General features: G+C 42.8%; 1 protein-coding gene across 1 annotated transcript in view; it reads right to left on the bottom strand.

Moving 5' to 3' along the window:
* Positions 1-18,441, bottom strand: part of ephb3a (eph receptor B3a) — a 32,174-nt gene extending 13,733 nt beyond the window's left edge. Inside the window, exons 1-7 of the mRNA XM_086203208.1 lie at positions 17,875-18,441; positions 9,977-10,041; positions 6,577-7,249; positions 4,464-4,619; positions 1,458-1,793; positions 579-703; positions 8-164 (exon numbers count right to left, since the gene is read on the bottom strand). Coding sequence (XP_086059334.1) covers positions 8-164; positions 579-703; positions 1,458-1,793; positions 4,464-4,619; positions 6,577-7,249; positions 9,977-10,041; positions 17,875-17,938 — 1,576 coding nt within the window. The 5' untranslated portion in view covers positions 17,939-18,441. The remainder of the gene's footprint in view (positions 1-7; positions 165-578; positions 704-1,457; positions 1,794-4,463; positions 4,620-6,576; positions 7,250-9,976; positions 10,042-17,874) is intronic.
* Positions 18,442-20,215: the final 1,774 nt, after the last annotated feature.

The raw sequence follows: 20,215 nt of genomic DNA, 5'->3' as shown, positions 1-20,215 counted from the left end.
TTCGTACTGTGAAGGCTGGTGCTAAAGTCCATGGGGTTGCTATAGCGGCCATAACCAGCAACCGTACGCGCTCTGACCTGCACCACGTAAGGCGTGGCAGCCCTCAGCCCCTCCACCTTGGCTGAGCTGTGCTGGGATGTTACGGTGTGGGACATAGCCTGGCCCTGAAGCACAAGAAAGAACCGTTAAAGTGTTGCAATACATCTTTCAGTTAGCACTTGCCTTTCAAGCACAAAGGTGGGTTTTTTTTTCTCCTATTTTTGTTTAATTTCAGAATGCAGAAAGCTAACCACATATATTTAGCCTGAAGCTAATGTCAACTGATGACTACCAATAGATACAGTCAAGTCCATTTTGTATTATCAAAGGCCAAACAATGAGCAAGGCATTAGCGTGGATTTTGATCAATACAGATGATTCAATACTCGACCAGCTAGTGAGTCCGACCAGTCATTTCTATCATCAACAGCAAAACTCTCCAACAAGCAGCAATTCATTATTCTGTTTTTCTTCTTTGCTTTTCAAATTAGAAAAGGATTGCGCTGTGGCATAAATCAGGATAAAACGTGAGATCTTACCCTCTCGTGGTATTTTATCTCATAGTCGAGAATGACCCCGTTGGGTTTCTCGGGGGGCAGCCACGACAGACTCAGAGTGTCTGAGGTGGAGCGCATCAGATGAACCGTTGGCACTGCAGAAGGGGCTGTGGGTGAACATCAGAACAAGCTTGAATTAACTGGCAGGCACTGGAAGGTTGCTTCATTTATGAGGTGAGGGATTGTCATTTCACTGTCTGCGTCGTCAAGATTTTCTCGTTTGAAGTCATCACTGTAAGATAATTATTATTCAAAATTATCCAACCTGAGTCGTTTTCAAAAAAACGGTCGGCTATGCATTTCACCTTGCAGTTTATTGATTTGTGAAGCCTGAAAGTGACTCAAATGACAGCCATTGTGCGGGGTCCATAAACTGCAGTAAGGTGGATTAAGTGCAGGTTTACTGGGAGAGTAATTATAGCCTGTGAAAGGTGCTCAGAAGTTTGGTGGATGATGACGCTGCAAATATTAGAGGGAGATGTTGAAAGGTGACGGAGAGGTGAGAGAAATCGTGAGAGGTTGGTTGACAGAGTGGGGAATGCTGACGGTGGAGATAAAAAGTCTACTTTACATTTGATCTGCTTTTTCTTTCTGCTTTCTTATCTGCTTGCTCAGAAAAGCAGTGCTCCAAGAGAGCATTTTCCATCTGTCGCTCCCACTGAGCTTGTACTACAATGTTTACTGTTGGTGTTAATGCTGCTGTGGATACTAAGAGATCATGAGACACTCATTGACATTGACTGAATGCAGGATCCTCTAACCAGCCTCTTTCATTGTGATGTTAAGTGGTATTGATCAGGAAAGCTTTATGAATTAACTTGGTTTGTGGACACATACAATGTCACTGACTGATCTGCTCACCTGCTTGGTTGGTGGTGATGTTGACTGTGGAGTAATTGGGTGAGGTGGGGCTCTTTCCAGAAACACCATTGACAGCCTGTACCTCAAAGCTGTAGCGAGTATGAGCTTGCAGGTTCCTCACCACCACCTTCCTCTGCCTCAGCCCCAGTCTCCGGGGAGCAATGTCCACATTGTCATCGCATCGTGTGCAGGGACTACGGTCTCGCAGGCATTTTTTACACACAACATTATAAACGAGGTCACTCCTCCCACCGGTGTCGTCAGGCTCCTCCCACTCCAAGGACAGCGAGGTTTCATTTACGCTGGATATAACGTTGCGAGGTGCTGAAGGTATGGCTGCGCAAAGACACATATACATACAGAAGTTGGATAATATTGGCTTAGGATAACCTCCCCGGTTTCAGAAAAAAAATATCAATCCGTAGTTTTGATCGTAGAAAAAGGACAGCCACTACATGAACCACACACTGAACCTTTTTCTGTTTCAACGTTGAACACGTATCAAAATAAACCTCTTTCCTCAACCCCATTGCTATGAGGCTATTTTAGGGCTTTCTACCATTAGTTAGCGCTTCTTTATTAGGCATCAGTTTGTCATTATTACCACAGTCCTTTAACATATCTGTATCTAAAGCTTTTAATCTGCATTTGGATGCCTGGTTTTCTGGTCTAAGATCCTGGAGAAGGACAGTGGCCAAGCAACGTTTGACATAACTGTTTTTGATTTGTAGTCAGGATGTGGAGTGTATCATAGCACTGAGACACCACTGATGTGATACATTTTGCTCTCAAATGTAATAATTGTCTCTGTTCGTGTTTTGCGATACCTTAGTGTTGTATACCTTAGTGCTGCATTTGACAGTAAAACCATCGGGTCCTATCACACAATGGAACATTTAAATCCTAATTAGTTGATCAGTTTGGGTTTGTGAGTGTTCACAACAAAAGTTCAGTGCACACAAAAGTCAGTCATGGAGTTCCACAAGGTTTGGTGCGCGGACCAATATTATTCAATTTAAATGTGCTCCATAACACCCCACCCCAGTCTTTCATCTTTATGGAGATGATTAACAATTATATTTATGAGGCCTAATCAGCCAAATGTACCTTAATGACACACTTTAACTCGTCAGTATTAGCATCTTGACACTGGATTGTCTTCACTTTAAAATCTAGTAAATAACTTGAACTCCCTCTCCTCACAAATAAAGCCCAAAGGATAGGCAGCATCATCTCTCAAAGAGCCCATAATACCTTATTACTCCACTAGAATACTGTGATCCCAGTGTTCCTAGGGTCTCCAAAGTAGAAAGAGTGGATTTTACCTATCAGGCCCTTCTCCTGTGGAACCATCTTCCCACAAAGTGTTCCTTTTTAAAACGCTTATATAGAGAGCTGGATCAGGCTAGTCTTGAACCTTCCCCTTGCTATGCTGCTTAAGGACGAGACTGCCTCTCCGTCAATAAGATTTCATATTTTATGATGCACACAACTATTATTACTGTTTACTGGTAGTAGTAGTGACATAGTGGTACTCTTGCTACTATTATACTTATGATTATTACTTTATTATTATGACTATTACACAGTGAAAATGGTATTGTGCTCTGTCTGGTTTCCCTCTTCTTCTCTCTCTCTCCAAGCGGTTATGGCAGATGGCCGCCATCCCTATCTGGCCTGGTTCTTCTCAAGGTTAAGAATGCGGTCCAGACCTGCTCTATATGTAAAGTGCCCTGAAATGTCTTCTGTTATGAATTTGCGCTACATAAATAAAATCTAATGAAATTAAATTTTTCATGTGCATCAATAGGCAAGTGCTCTGGCTTTGACTTATTATGGTGTTCTTTTGCATGAATAAAAGTACAAAAATGTTCTACACACCCCCAAAAAAATCTATAAAAATAAGAAAAACAGAAGGAAACATGTAAAACATCACAAGAGTGGAAAATCTTTTCATGGTACTCATAAATAAATCAACATATACAAAAGCAGAAGGATAAATACAACTTGTTATGCACAAGCCGAACTCCACTCTTCATCACTAAGTAATGCTCCTTATACCAAAGCACAGTCCTGTGCAGCCCTACAGTGTGACCCGCATCCATTTCTATGCAGAACAACTCTCGCTACTTGTGACACTTGGTTAATCCACTCAGACAGAAATTCATGTTCTCGTATCAGAGCAACTCAGGGCCCCCGCCTTTCAATAAGCAGAACAGCATTTTGAGTGAGGGGTGTTTGAAACCTGAGTGAAGCATGATAACCGCAGAGGGAGGCAACAAAGATTGGTTTTGCAAATGCGCTATCCATGTTATTACATGAAGGGGGGGGTGGGGGGTGCCTTTTCAGTTGGAACTGCCTGTCCACTGAATTCAGCTCATCAGCCAGCTTGCCCTGAGCCACTTTCACTCGCCCTGTCCTTTCTAATTAGGCAGAGACAGTTCGAAGTGGAGTCTCTTCTAATTGGACACCCAGCTAAAACACACGCTGAGCCCAAGCTGCCGGCCATCGACTGGCTGAGCCTGGCTTGTGCAACATGCCGCTTCCAACACAAAGCACAGGCTGCCTGGCACAAGCAGGGACAGAACTGTCAGGCCTGTGTGTTTAGTCGGAGGTGGTGCTTGACTCACTGCCTGCTTGTGCGGGTGTGTGTATGTGTGTGCACACTGGTCAATGTCAGAGTCCACAGTGTTCCTGTGATGAGTTGCGGGCCACTTGTGTCATTTAACTTGGCAAAAGGCCCCAGGGGGTGACTTTACACGGTCAAGACAGCACATCTCGCTCTCCATCAGCAGGACCTCTCTCAGAGGCCTGTCCATGCAGAACAAACATGAACCAGCCTAGTTACCACAAAACACACTATTTCTATTTAAAATATTGACATGCAGCTTCAGATTTTAAACAACACAGAGAACAGATCTATTACCTGAGCCTTCCACTTGTCAAAAAACACTCAGCATGAGACAACTTGAGCCTTTTTAGTCTGAGCAGTGGAGGATGACTTACTGGTGCAGGCAGAGTCAGGGGGGTCGCTGTCAGAACGGTAGAAACCACTCTGGCAAGGACATATATTGGCTCCTCGGGTGCTTGTGCGACTGTTCGAAGGGCAGGTGGCACAGGAGCCCTCCCCAAATTTGGATTTGAAAGTCCCAGGAATGCAGGCTGGAGGAGAGGGAGGAGAGATAAAGATGGATAATGATATGCTTTTTTCACACGTGGAAAGGACAAGCGCCAATCATATCTGTCATCAAACTTGTAAGAGTTTATGTTGTCGTTCTTAAAAGTTGAGAAATGGTGAATGCTTTGGTATAAATTATCTTTCTATTTGTATCTGCTCTCGCTCTTTCACTCTCTGTTCTAGGTGACATTTATCTCCCTAAAAGTATGCTGTGTTGACAGCGAAGTTTTATGTTGAAGAGGAGAACAATGAAGATGGACTGCTGACAGGAGACACTGCTGTTGTCAGACAAACAGGGATGCCACTGAAGAAAGGGATATACCTTAAACCTATCAATCAGCCAGGTCCCTCCACTGCTCTCTAAACAGTGCTACTGAATACAAACAAGGACTCCAAATGGATGCAGAGCAGCTCCATGATAAGCCAATAAATCAATTCAAAACAACGGACATCAGCCCAGACATAAATTAGCTGAGAAAAGTTATTAGAAACATATACAAACTAGAGTCATCATAGATGATGTGTCCGAGTGATTTGAATTCCAAGTCTGGCTGATATTGAGCCGGGAGGATAAGCCAGCATAAGCCTAGACTAAAGAAGGATTCAGATAAAGGGGATTAGCAGCAAAAGATGGGGATATATCAGCCTCCAGAGCCCCACATTTTACTGTTTGCCACATTCCTAAGTGGTGGTGTAAAAGTGGGGTCTCTGGCAAACATCTGTCCTGTCAGCATGAGGGCTCATAAAACCCAGCCAGAGAGAGAGAATGTGATTAACTAGTCAGGCTAAGTGGTCTTTGAACTTTCAGTTCCACCCTAGTTCCCAACAATGGCACAAAATCAGCACAGCTAATGGCCCCACATTGTAGCTCTAAAACTGCAATAAAAAGCCAAAGAAGATGAAAATGTGCTTTGTTTCTCTCATGATGCACCGAGACCTTAAGGCTCTACACCCTCTCTGATTTATTCGTCTCCTATTATACAACGCATCATTATTTTCTTTTATTTGTTTTCATTTTCCTCACTTCCATCAAGAAGGTGCTGAATCACCCCACAGCCTGGCTTCAATCCATTAACCTCTTTTGGAGGGCACAGTGATTTCCCTGTATTTGATACACGAATGCTTCTCCTCTATTGTCCCTATTTTTCTGCGTTCTCCCCCTCTCTTCTTCTTCTTCTTTTTCTTCATCTTCTCTCCATCTCATGCAGTGATTCGCTGTGAGCGGCAGTGAGATGGAGGTAAGAAATGAAATGTCTGTGTGATTAATGCTCGTGTGGCAGTGTTGGCTCACGTTGGTCTGAATGGTGTTAATGAGTGTAGCTGCTGTAGATTAACTAACGGCAGGCTGCAGAGGAAATTACACTTCCTCATTGCGACCGCTGGCTGAGGCCCTGGAGAGGTTTTTATCAGGCAGCAGCGGCAAGCTTTTAACCTTGAGCCACCAAATGGCAACGACGGATCTCTCCGGTGCATGTTCGACACCATTTCTCACGCCCAGGTGAGAAAAGGCTTTGTTTGGCCGTCTTTTAAATTCCTGCAGCAGCCCCCCTCCCTTTTCACTCACCCTCTTTTGGCTGCTTCTGCTGTCCCATCTTTGGCAATTCACACTTCCTCTCTTTCTCTGTCAATATCTCTCCTCTCTGGGCTTCAAACGCTTCTCTCTCCTGTTATCTGCATTTTCCTCTCGCAAATCTATTGGCTCTCTTTTTTTGTGCCTTCCCGCTATCTTTCTCTCTCACTTGTCCTGCTCTCACAGTATTTGTATGCTGCTCCTCTCTGCAACACCTCATTAATTCATACTCTCCTCCACCCTCCTTCACCTCCTTTCAGGAGCCACACAATAAATGCAGAGAGGAGGGCACAATCAGAGGTGACTTGTACTGAGAATATAAAGGAGGTTTGGTTAAATAAAAGCATAAATTTCACGTTAAGTACACCTACCCTGGCACTGAGTGCTGTCTCCAGAAGGTTCAAAGCCAGCAACACAGGTGCATGAGCCCACAGGAACCATCCACTCGCCGTCACCATTGCAGTATAGCTTTAGAGGCACAGACACCTCCATAGCGTTAGTCACACAGGCCCCCGGGGCAATCACTAGGGAAGTGGCTTCTGCCCCTGTAGCAGTCTCAGGGAAGACAGCGAAATTGGCAATTGTGGTGGAGCACTTCTTGAAGAAAACTCTGACGGAGATGAGAGACATGCAGGCGCCCAGGTCCTGGAACGCCAGGTAGAAGCCAGCCTTAGAGAGGGGGCCAAAGCTGCGCACTTTGGTATTGATCCGGCCTGTCTCCAGGAGGGAGAAACTCTCATCCGGGGCGATAGTATCCACCTTCACATAGGGGTTCTCCCTCCACAGAGGGCTGGCGTCTGTAGCTGTGTCTCCCTCTGACTCATAATAAAACAGATTGAAAGTCTCCTTACAGGAACCAGGGATGTTGGGGATGCTGGCACAGTCCCGCACAGAGAACTTGAGCTCCACATAGACACGCAGCACACCTTTGCGGGGGATAAAGTCTGTCCTAAGCCAGTTGTTCTGGTTGGACTGTCGAACATTACACACTTGGTAGGTTCTTATTGGGCTCATGGAGTCATCATAGCCGCTAACTTCCTCCCACTGTGGAGAAAACACAGATAGTGTGAGAGCTGAAGACATGACAGCAGCAGAATTCAGAAGCAACGAATGAAGACGATATGTGACTACAATTAAACATATTTTAAAATGATAATCTAAAGCTTTTTCTGAATTTGACTACAGGTCTATTAATCATTCTGTAACAACTGAGCCGCAGCACAGACTCACTTATCTAATATGTTGTTAATTAGTACTGAGTAATGTTAAATGAAGAGCAACCTAATGCAAACCACCCAAGCATAGAGGACATCCGCAGCAGTGAAATGACATCTGATAAACAAAACACGAAGATGAAACTCACACACACACACACACTTACACACTATGTTGTTACATTACTTATGGACTGTGAGGAATAATTGGCAGCTAAAACGCGTCTAATTGCATGAATCACTCAGAAAATTCCATTCATTACACAGTATTAATAGCTACATTTTCGCATTAAAACACATTTCACGCATTAGGCGTATGTGAGCAACAAATACGACGCTGCTTTTCAATAGCATCATCGCAAACATTTAAGTCCACAAAATAGAAAGTAAATGTTGTTCATGCATAACTGGACGGAGCGGCGAAAGTGCAATCTGAGAGGAGATTTGGTTTCTATAACATATAAATTTGTTATCTGCACTAAGAGAGACGAGAGCATAAAAGCAGGCATTTTCAATTGAAACATTCCCCGTGTATCTATAATGCAAACAGGCAGTTATTTATTAAAAAGGCCATCTAAATTCAATACTGTCAGGTTGACTGCAGCATGGCAGCACTCCACTTGAAATTACACAAAATATATCATATCAAGGGCGGCACGGTGGTGCAGTGGTCAGCACTGTCGCCTCACAGCAAGAAGGTTCCTGGTTTAAGTCCCTCCTCGGGCACGGGATCTTTCTGTGTGGAGTCTCCATGTTCTCCCTGTTCTCCAAAGACATCAAGAGGAGACTTGGCTAATTGTTACTCTAAATTGACTGTAGGTGTGGCTGTGAGTGTGAATGGTTGTCTGTCTCTATGTGTTGGCCCTGCCCCTCTCGCTTGAAAGCCGCTGGGATAGGCTCCAGCCCCCCCGCAACCCTTAACAGATAAACGGAAGAAAATGGATGGATGGAAGGATTTCATATCAACTTTCCTGTGCCAAACATATGCAGCTAGAGAGTGCAGAAAGTTTCACCTTTTTTTGTCTGCACTTTGTTGTATCGACTGTTGATACTTTTCTTGGCAACAACCAAATTCTGTTCTGTTCTGTTAATACTGTTCCATAAATATAGTGTTTGATACAGATTTAAAAATTATAAATCATTAAATTAATTTAAAAATTATATTCCAGTTTTTTTTTGTTTTTGTTTTTTTTTTACAAATAATTGGTTTTCATTTTTAACTCATTGGATTTTTTCTTTGCACTTTTCAAGTTAAAGAAGTTTTACAGCCTACTAAGTAGGTATTTTTTATTTTGGTATTAGGTATCTTTTGACACTCTGTAATCGCAAATATTGTTTTCATTTGGCAAAAATGGTTTTAATCAATATCGCAAACAGAATAATTCAGGAAGTGGACGAATTGGTATTGACTATTTACCCAGCTACTAGTTAGGCACTGATGACTCGAGTCGCTATTACTAATAGCTTCATGTTTTGGTAACACTGGTCTTCACATGCTATGGTATGTGTGGTAATTAACATTACAGTCTATGATAAATGACCTTGTTGGTCAATATATATAGTCCATTAGAAAATAACTTTGTGAGAAGTCAATCTTTTTCCCCCCATTAATTCCCCTTTGGCTTCGTTTCCATAACAAATGAGCTTCCCAGAAATTGATTATTTCAACTGGAAGAAAAAATAATGCATAACTCATCTCAAGTTTCTGAGCTCCTGTGCAATTTATTCCCAAATGATGAGCCCAAGAGTCATTGCTAGATGTCGTAAATCACCAGCAACACGTTGACACACCACCTGACAAATATGATAATTGCCGGCCCCAAACGTATGGGCTTGTCAGGCGTGAGGAGAGGGGCTGTCTCGCCGCTCCTGACATATGACTTCACGGATGCTAGGACACTTGGAGTCTGCCCCTTTTAGGGAGAGGAGGGAGCCAGGGCTGCCGAAGATCGTTACCATGGAAACCTAGCATTTCCATTGACTGAATTTGCACTCACGTAGCGAAGACAAATTACACTGGCCGGGAGTGGGGGAGGTCTGTCAGGCTGTTAGCCCTGGGGTCAAATTCATGTTGTTTTATTTTCTCACCGTTCCTACAGGAGGTATCAATGGAAAACCTTAATTTCTGCATGTAATGTGCTCTTGGGCCCATATAATAAAAGACACAGGCACATGCTTTCAATTATCAGACTCTCTATCCTGTGGAGACACGCAAGGTACAGCCCACCTAATAGTCCTCACACACTGAGGGGACTGGATCTGTTTTCATCTGCATGTTTGCTCATTTGTTTGTTTAGAGTATAACATGCACAGATTCTGCACCACTCATCGAGCTTTTAACTTTTTTTTTTTTATAAATACTGAAACTCTCTAATTCCTTCCTTATAATGTCACCCGGTGTGTTTCTAATTTGCTTTTTAGTATCCAGGAAAGCAAACATACAGCGCAAAAACAAAGATATAAAACAGTGGGAGGTGTGCGGTTCAAGGCGGACATTAACTAGCAAATGGAACAAATGTTATTCGAAGAAAAAAAAGGGAATGCAAAGCAAACTCACCCCACTCTCTGGGAACGTGGTCCAGGCCAGCTCTGTGGTAGCCCACCGACTGTCCATAAGGGTTTCTGCAAATTAAAGAGTAGGAGGAAGTTTGATACACTGAATTTGAATTACGTGAGGAGGAGAAATGATATAGTTGCATTAAGCGCAACACACAAGTTCCGCTAAAACTTCCCTCCTCCTGTCTTTATTAACCTCCACCCACATGTACTCCATTTTGAAAAGCCTGACTGCACTGACAATCATGAATATCTGTGAAGCCGCCTAATTAAAGCTCAGAAAAATGTTGCAAAAGCACTTCCTCTGATGTTGTGGCACTAATAATGCAGCATCCTACAAGATGCCTTCAGCGTAGTGTGTTCCATTAACTAGTGCCAGTTTGGAGAGGTCATAAATGCACCATTACGTTTAATATAGCTCATTTGGGAAGAGACTTTCAGGTGTTGACTTAAAGATTAGTCAAAGCTGAGTTGTTCTCCCCTGCTAAAACATTTGTGAGGGGGTGAGAGGAGATGAGTGATCAACAGTCAGATCAGCTGGCAATGTCAGGCTGTCACTCAGTTGTCACCGAGTCCAGTGAGCTCATTACACCCCACAACAATCAGGTTATATACATACACAGCTGTAGTCGTGTTGGCTCCCATTGTGAGGTTGTTGTTAGTGCATATTTACTGAAACAATTACACTTTCTTCACAGAGACTCAATGACACGACGCCTGCTGTGCACCATTTGCTCTCACATTGTTGATAGCGCTGCTTGAGGAGGATGCTGGGGGGTGGGGGGTTTGGGGGGGGTCGAACAATAGCACGTCCGATGAAGCACAACAGCAGAGGGCCGTAACATAAAGCCACATTCTTTGTTTTTGCTTCAGAAAGGGACGACAACGCAGTGTATTTGTGTGTGTGTGTGAGTTGTTTGATTGATCGAGTAGATCATTGGTCCATCTGTAGCTGCTGAGCTAAAGAATGCACAGTGTTTACAGTCTCTGCTGCATGTTCATTAGAGAGCGGCTAATGGATAATGAATAGTGATCTTTACACTGACAGGATAAATAACATCTGAGCAATTCAGATTAGTTGTGAGTGACTGTGCTGTCCCTTTACAGTCGTCTCTTCAGACTGCAAAACGGCACAGGCTGAGTTAGAACTAAATATGGTTGTCTCCTCACTTTAGTCCTGTGGTCAAGGCGAGGAAAAAAAACTTTCTATGCAAATTAGTTTTTCTGTGCATGTAAATGAAAACAAGAGCAGACAACTGGTATTGAATTTGCAGAGATAAACTAGTCCCCTCACACACGCTTAGGCAATGCATGAATAAAGCATGATGCAGGATGATTGGGTACATGAATGAATGCTGGAAGGACTCCTGTTGTTCATCCGGCTACTATCACTGACAAACATGCAGAAACAATATATCTATATAGATCTCACTCTCTCTCGATGTATGTGTGTACTCATATATATATATATATATATATATATATATATATATATATATATATATATATATATATATATATATATATATATATATATATATATATATATCTCAAAGAGCTACAGTGACATATGAGCTCTAATCTGTAATTAATGAAAATACAGAGGTGTGTGTGGACCTGTCAAATATGTACTCTTTCAATTAATGGTTCAGTAAATAGGGATTAACAAAATAATTTTGCCTACATCAGTTTAATTAACATTTGGCTTGATAAGTTTCTTTTATTCAGAATGATTTATTGTTTTTCATATTCTAATGCCTGAAGCTGTTTAAGAATTAAACAGTCATCATGGGCAGCACAGTGGTGCAGTGGTTAGCACTGTCGTCACTGTCGGTTCGAGTCCCGGCTCGGGCACTGGATCTTTCTGTGTGGAGTTTGCCTGTTCTCCCTGTGGCTGTGTGGGTTCTCTCCAGGTACTTCAGCTGAGGCTGATTGAATACTTTAAATTGACCGTAGGTGTGACTGTGAGTACAAATGATTGTATGCCTGAACGTGTTGGCCGTGCGATGGACTGACGACTCGTCAAGGGTGAACCCCGCCTCTTGCCTGAAGGCAGCTAGGATAGCCTCCAGCCCCCCCCCCCCCCCCCAACCACCAACAGGATAAGTGGTAGAAAATGGATGGATGGATGGAAGGAGTTTTCCGATCAGACTATGGTGCAGTACTTATGTGGTGTTTCATCTTATGTGGAGGTTTCAATTTAATTCTAGACAGAGATTTTTCTCTGTTTGACAGGTTACATTTGCATGAATATGCTGCACCTATTATATTATCATATTAGTGTCATAAAATGATAAAATGCTCTTCAAATTGCAATAATACAGTTTATTTCTAACATTCGTGGAGCAATTTATCTTTAAAAAAAATGTGTTGGGTCTTGATATTTTGGTTTCTTCTCCAAGCACTGGCAAAAATACAGTCCAATATTACAGATTGGCCTTTAAAAAAAATGAATGTCAATTTGAATCTAAGAATGTATCATGGAGTTTTTCTATCATACACAGTCTTGCATGCCCTGGTCTCCCCCATACTATTATTCACTCAACCAGCGCCAAGTCTACGATCGATGCTTTTTGTGGAGCAAATGAAGGTTGTTGGAATCAAGTACCTGTAGGTGGTTGAAGTTGTCTTTTAGCCGTAACATAATGGGCTTCATCGTGAATGTCCTTACGCTTGATAGGATATATTTAGGTGTTACGAAATGCCATAAGGCACTGCTTCCTGTCTGTTGAGGGTAAGTTGTAGCGTGTAAGAATTTATTTGTGTGATGGAAAATGTCAAAAAGATAAGAAAAAAGTAGAAAAAAGACTTCCTCCAGCTCACCTAAATTTGATGAGTGCATCAAGTTTTATGAGGAAAAAAGTCTGTCAGGTAGGTTTTTGTGCTCAGGCAGATAAACAGCAGTGAAAGCATAACCTCCTTGATGAAAGTAACTAAACAAAAGTACTTGAGCTCAAAAGGGAATTAAGCGGCTGCTTCCATCTTTGTAGAAAATACCTCTGTGTGATATTTAAGTAGCAATCACGCACGAAACAATTTGATATCACATTAATTGCTTTAAACACAAAAGCAAGTGGTGTGAATCATATAAAAGCTCTCAAACTTCCATATTTATGGCTGTGTGTGTGTGTGTGTGTGTGTATGTGAATAACTTCAGTCACTACAGTCACGACTGTGAAGGCACTTGTTTCACTGATTAGCTGCTAATCAGTGAAATCAGCCGCGTTTGTGTGGCTACTCTGGAGAGATGCACATCTGCTGATCCGAGTACCACGCTCATCCCACGGGGTTCTGATCCCTCCCCTCCACTGCTGCCCAGCGGCAACACTCAGCGAACCGACACTCCTTCATCTTCACCTTACACATGCAGGGTGGCCGTAATCATGCCTCTGGAAAGCTGGGTTCAAGCCCCCGTGGAAGCTGGATTTCATCCTGCTCAAGCACCCTGCAAGACTCCCTTCAGCAATTCTGTAGCTGAAACCTGACCTTTGACCTTGAATTTCAAGAGAGGATTTTTACTGAAGGCACAGAAACATCCATCAGCAAACGACGAAGCTGTACATTCAAGGTCAACATCGTCCTTCTGCACTATAACTTCTTAATGTTTTGGACTCTTCGCCAACGTGTGTTATCACTAAATCACTTTGCACCAGAAACCGGTTAAGATTGAAAAAGATCCCATTTGTTCCACAGCTCCCACTCCCTCCCCATTAGATTTACAATGCCTTTGAGATCGCCACGCTGCCATAACTCAAATCCAGAAATCTCCCTCCCCTTCCATAAAACTACAGCGGCGGTGCAGCCATTCTGCCCCTGGGGTAAGACAACAATGCTGCAGAGGGAACTTTACAGCATCACCACCCGTGGCATTTACTGTCTTGCTTTTTTTTCTTTTCTTCTCTTTTTTTAAATTTGATGGCTGGGGCCCAAATGCCACACATCCATGCATTTTCAGAGCACTTTGGGAGCTCACACATGCTAATGTTTTATTCACTTTGTGCATCCTGAAAGCGAGGCCTTGTCTTGTACAGCGATGGCACTCACTGCACACAAGCAAACATATGAAATATTAACGCCAAATATCGTGACGAGTGATAGGGGATGATCAAACATGTGGCTAGAAATCCTCTGAAAAATATATAGTTTGGGCTTGAAGATCTGACTTGTGGGTTCATGTGAATCAACGCTTCAATTGTAATTGAATGTTTCTCTCTGTAGAATCAGTGATGAGCGTGATGCCTCATTTGACACTTGATGAGCAGCTTTTCAACAAGTCAAACTGACCTAATTCAATCTCTCTTCAGGGCTGCTCCTTTCAGTGTGAGCTGGAAAGAACATTAGTATTCTGGTTGATAATCTGAGTACAGAACGTAGGAACGTGGATTAGGGCTGTCATAACACAAGATTATCACGAGGTATACAGGCTAATATTGACTTGTCATCTTGGTCACTGGTCATTTTTAAACACATCATCATCAGTGTGATGGCTGATATTTATATCTGCAAAGTTTTGCTCATCTTTTCTTTGAATAAATGACTTATGGGCTTTTACAAATGGGTTGGAGATAAATTCTTTAAAAAAAATTAAAATTCGTTATTTTTATGATTCAATATCAGTATGTGCAAAATGTCTATCCATTCATCCATTTTCTACAGCTTATCCTGTTTAGGATCGAGGGGGGGCTGGAGCCTTTCCCAGCTGCCTTCAGGCGAGAGGCAGGGTTCACCCTGGACAGGTCACCAGTCCATCACAGGGCCAACACATAGAGACAGACAACCATTCACTCTCACAGCCACACCTACAGTCAATTTAGAGTATCAATCAGCCTCGTCCTCTCTTGATGTCTTTGGACTGTGGGAGGAAGCTGGAGTACCAGAGAGAACCCACACAGGAACAGGGAGAACATGGAGACTCCACACAGAAAGATAGCCGGGACTTGAACCGGGAACCTTCTTGCTGAGAGGCGACAGTGCTGACCACTGCACCACCGTGCTACCCCGGTAGAAAATGTCAATAATTTCATTAACATATAATAACATCATTGCATATCTGTTAAAAACCAGTAAGTAAATTTAATATTTTACATGAGTACATATCTTAAGTATGACAATCTATTGATGGAAATTAATATAATATGATGAAGATCAAAACCATCATCAATGCTGATTCTGCTGTTGGTAGGATTCTTTATCAATGTACTGATCAACGTCTGATCAGTTTTCGATGTGGAAAAAAGAGAAAGGCAGGTTTTATTATGACATGTTCATGTGTGAATACGGTGTTGTAGATTATAAAGCCTATAATATTTGAACGTGTTCCATATCTCTTCCTTTGCTACGGAACTGACTCATGACATCGTTAATTTGCAAGTGTCAGAGAATAATGCTGGTATTGATAGAAGGACCTGATCAACTAAGAGGAATACGTGGTCGTTTATCTGAGTTAATGATAACGATTCTCGTTATGTTTCGGTTTTCAATCTCATTCATTTAAAAATAAGAACTGCTGCAATTTATTGGTCAGAAAATTGAAAGAAAATAAATAGCCAAGTTTTTGATTATTGATGATTCAGGTCTGGTTTTCGAGCAAAAATATCAAACATTTGTTGGTTGCAGAGTCATTTATGACATAAAATTACTGATTTTTTAGACTGGCGATGGACAAAACAAGCAATTTGTACTCTGGACACAAACTCGGTGGATTTCCAGCAAAGTGGAATAAAGTGTTTCCATCATCTGGTTTGGAGAAAATAGATAAAACATCCTTGCACTACAAGATGGCGGCATTGGCAAAGATGAGTAGAAGAGGAGCCTTCAAGAGCAGAGTCTGATTGGGAGTGTCCCATTTTGTACGTTTATGCTTTTTTTGTGAAAAAAAAAAGACAAAAGGCAAAAACCACCTCAAGCAAGCATACAAATTGATGTTGCCATTACCATTTTTTTCTAGTGAGGCGAGAGGCAGGGTTCACCCTGGACAGGTCACCAGACCATCTCAGGACCAACACATAGAGACAGACAACCATTCACACTCACAGTCACACCTACAGTCAATTTAGAGTATCAATCAGCCTCGTCGCCTCTTGATGTCTTTGGACTGTGGGAGGAAGCTGGAGTACCAGAGAGAACCCACACAGGAACAGGGAGAACATGCAGACTCCACACAGAAAGATCCCGAGCCCGAGCTGGGGCTCAAACCTGGAACCTTCTTGTTGTGAGGCGACAGTGCTGACCACTGCACCGCCGTGCCGCCCCCTTAGCATGAATATTGTGGCCAAATGACAATCCTCAAATTCATCTTTGTATTTGTTTAAAAGTGTGTTTTGATACTTCTTTTGGCTAAATGACTAACACCGTAGTCACACAAAGATTCTACCATGACAGATATTATCGTATATGTTCTTTTAACATGATACAAAAATATTCTTCCAAAATCAATATGGATGCATTGCGCTACTGTTAATGTGGATGAAGCACTCTAAGAATGTGAAAACCATCATCACGTATTCTTGGTGTTTCTACATCACATGTCCTTCAGATTATTTAATAGAATGGTTTCTAAGTGGTCATCACTATGGTTTATGGGCTTTTAAAATAACTGTACAGTAAACTGTAAATGAGAGTAACACAGCATAAACGTGTCACCATTACTGAGGCTTTTACTGCAGTCTGCTGGTGAGATGAGGAGATAAGTCATCACTGGAGCTTTTGTAAACACTTCAGCTTGCATCATCCATGCCAGAATCCTTGCCAGCCTTTAAGAAACTAATACCATATTCAGGGGGTGAAATCCAGCAAAATAATGACATGCAACCAAAGGGCCTCCCTTTCCCCCTCATTTAAACCCATATGATGATCTGCCCTTCGTGTTTATCCTCAGAGGACAAACATTAGTTAACCCCTGAGCCTTGAGTAAGAGTCAGTGGTCGGGCTGGGAAACAGGCTGATCATCTTGGTGTGAGAGCCCACTGGGACTTGGAGGGCTGCTGCCGCTGCATTGATTTACTCGCTGACACCAGAATTGATGAGGGATCAGGCTGGCCACGGTCCAGGGGAGGCAGATTGGACAGGGGAGAAAGAGAGAAAGAAAGAAAGAGAGAGGGAGGTGATGTGGCCACAGCTCAGAGAGAAGGAGGAGGAGGAGGAGGCTGGGCGGGTGAGTAGCGGCGCAGGCGAGGGTGGGCTTCTCCCTGGAGCAACACTCCCTCGATGATGAGGAGAGCTGCGGAATACTTGTTAAACCATTGACCTTTAATTCACAATTGTCACATAATCTGTTTCACATGTGTGTGTCCCTTCAGGGCCCGCCATTGATCCGCTCCAGCGTGTGTTTAGGCGTGCACACATCTGACTGGTGGCAGCAGGTTTCAAACCTTTGGCATGCATCATTTTAGCAACAGAACTGATGTCTCACTCTGTCTGTGTGGTGTGAACCTGTGCTCTCTGGTGCTAGAGGGGTGAGGGGTGAAAGGTAGGGAAGGTGGGCATCCTCACACTAAGCCTGTGGGTGTGACAACAGGGACAATAGCAACAGGGCAGCCGCAATGGAAACACAAGAATGTCATCACACAGACGCCACGGCACAAACACAGAGGATGGTGCTCATACATGTGGAGATGCAGCCTCAGTATTAACTTATAGTCACAGAGGTCTGATTTCATTCAACCCACCCAAAGATTAACATTATATATATATTTTATATATATATATATATATATATATATATATATATATATATATATATATATATATATATATATATATATATATATAAATGTTCATGTTCACACACACACACACTCTCTCCCTCTCTCTCTCTGCACTTTTGGACATCCTCTCATACATCCATCTTAACAGTCCATTGTTCATCAGCGCTGAACAAAAGTGGCATGTGAAACCTACCTTCAACAGCCAGCACCACGGGAACGACGAGGCTGCACACCCACAGCAAGTAATCCATTGTCATAAACCAGGCGTTTGCAACATGAAGGTGCGGTGCGCATGCAGACTGGACACTCGGTATGGACGGAGACTCAGAGAACCGCAGCACAGGAGCTGTGGGTTCCGCTCCTGCTTCTCATGCCTTCAGTGATGTGGACGAGGGCTCTCGCCGCCCCGCTCCACCAGCATCCACAACAATAACCTCCAGTTTTCGATCATGTACTGGTGTATTCCTCCCGAATGCGATGGCACATGAGACCTGCTACACTGTGCCCTGTCTCATTCTCTTTATCTGACTTTACCAACAGCGAGCCTCCAAGCAGGGGCGCATCACTCGTTTGCTGCTTTCCCCGAACAGAGCACGCAAACCCGGATCGGTGTCCGCAGAGGAGCAGCCGTAGTCCTCTTGAAGCAGCTCCGCGTATCTGTTGCTGCTCGGTCAGGGATGCGCGTCGGAATGGCAACACTGGGACCGAGAGACGCACAGGGGGCTGGGGGCTCTGGCAGGTTCAATTTCGAAACCACGAACAAAGATTATCCGGTTAAGATTTTCAAAATAATACAGGCTAGCTTTACTTCAACTATGGTGACGGCTGAATGTGTCAGAAAGAAAAAAAAAAAACACTATCACGGTTAGGTATAAGAAAAACAAGGTCGAACGAACAGAGAATGAGCCGTCATGGTACTTTTTTTTTGCCATTATGGCTCATGACAACTGGGCAATGAATGTTAAAACAAGAAAACAGGATAATGAAGGCTAAAACAAGAAAACAGGATAATATTCCATTACCATGACCATAACAATGGTCTATAATGATCCTGTGTCCTCTTTGTCTCCGCTACACTTTTGAATCATCCCTCTTTTTGTTAGGTGTACAGACCTACAGCACTAATACGCTGTTATTATTTGGTATTGTAGTACACATTTAGAGTTGGACTTTAACATGGGTCTATTGCTGTATTTAGACCCTACCTAAAAGAATGTGGTCTTGTAACATTCCTGCAACATTCCTGCATAGTCTTGACGTGGACTTCTATAAGGGATGGGGGGATGGGTTTTTTGGTTGTATTCCAGAGCAAAGGACATTCTGTCAAGGTCAACAAATACATTATATGAATATTTTGTAGATACTTTTGTAGATACTAGATTTTGTAGATAGCCACTCCCCCCCTGAAGGGGATAGGCTCCAGTCCCCCCGCACCCCTAAACAGGATAAGCAGTAGAAAATGGATGGAACGTTCTCTTTAAGTCATACAGGGAACTTTTAACTCTACAACTTCTGTAACCAAGAAAAAGGATGTTCGAGAGGTTCAGGACATTGGCACCTTTCGAGAATCTTTAGAAAATGCCTCAGAGGGTCCTTTCCTTCGATGTGTAAATATCTATGCTTGTACATTATGGGGTCAATAAAATTAATCTGATCTAAATTTAATGAAAAAGAGACATTTGCATCATTTTTGACTTGTGATTGTTCTGCTGGAAATGAGTTCCTGGTGTCCAGAACCAAAGTAATCTTCACTCAGTACTGATATATGGCTATCAAAAAGGTTGTAATCAAACCACAAGTAAGTTGCTTTGACAACTTCATTATAGAATACCTTCAGGAAATGACACAGTGTCATACATCAAGACTGCAGCCTACTGTCTTGGCTACCCTCAGAGGGGTCACAGCTTATTTTGCTTTCTCCACAACCGTTCATCCAATTGACTTCACACTCACTTGCTCAAACTGCACTTCCTCACATCCCCAGCATTACCTGCCAAGTTGTTCCTGCCAAGACGTTGATTGGATGAGTGGTTGCCGAGAAAAGTAAAGGACACACACACACACACGCACGCACGCACACACACACGCACGCACACACACGCACGCACACACACACGCACACAAATACACACACAGACTGCTTCCTTTCATCCTTTCATAGCTAGCTGCACTTGCCTCTTTTATTGTCACAATTCATTTTGTTTCAGATGTGTAATTTATTTTGTAAGTGTTGACGGCAAATTAGTTCAGAAGTGGGAAGGTATTTTTAAGGCTATTCCAGGTCAGGTCACCCTCTAACCTATGATCTAATGTGTCACTGTAAGACTTTTGGTCCTTTTGTTGTGAATCCTTTCCAAGGTGAGTCACCTGAACAATGCCTATCTACAGATGAGCCTCATCCTAGCTTGGATATGATGTCATACAGTGATTTCAACCATTAGAATGTCCAAATCAAATACCTTGCGTTGACATCATTGTTAAGACGGAGGCGGGGGTGGGGTGGGGGGGGGGGGAGTGATGTCAAACGATAAATC

This window comes from Aulostomus chinensis, chromosome 5 (assembly GCF_037954235.1).
Source record: "Aulostomus chinensis isolate RoL2024-O1b breed Wild chromosome 5, RoL_Achi_v1.0, whole genome shotgun sequence".
Lineage (NCBI taxonomy): Eukaryota > Metazoa > Chordata > Actinopteri > Syngnathiformes > Aulostomidae > Aulostomus > Aulostomus chinensis.
The sequence above is the reverse complement of the archived record's forward strand: the minus strand, read 5'-3'. Positions and strand labels throughout refer to the sequence as shown.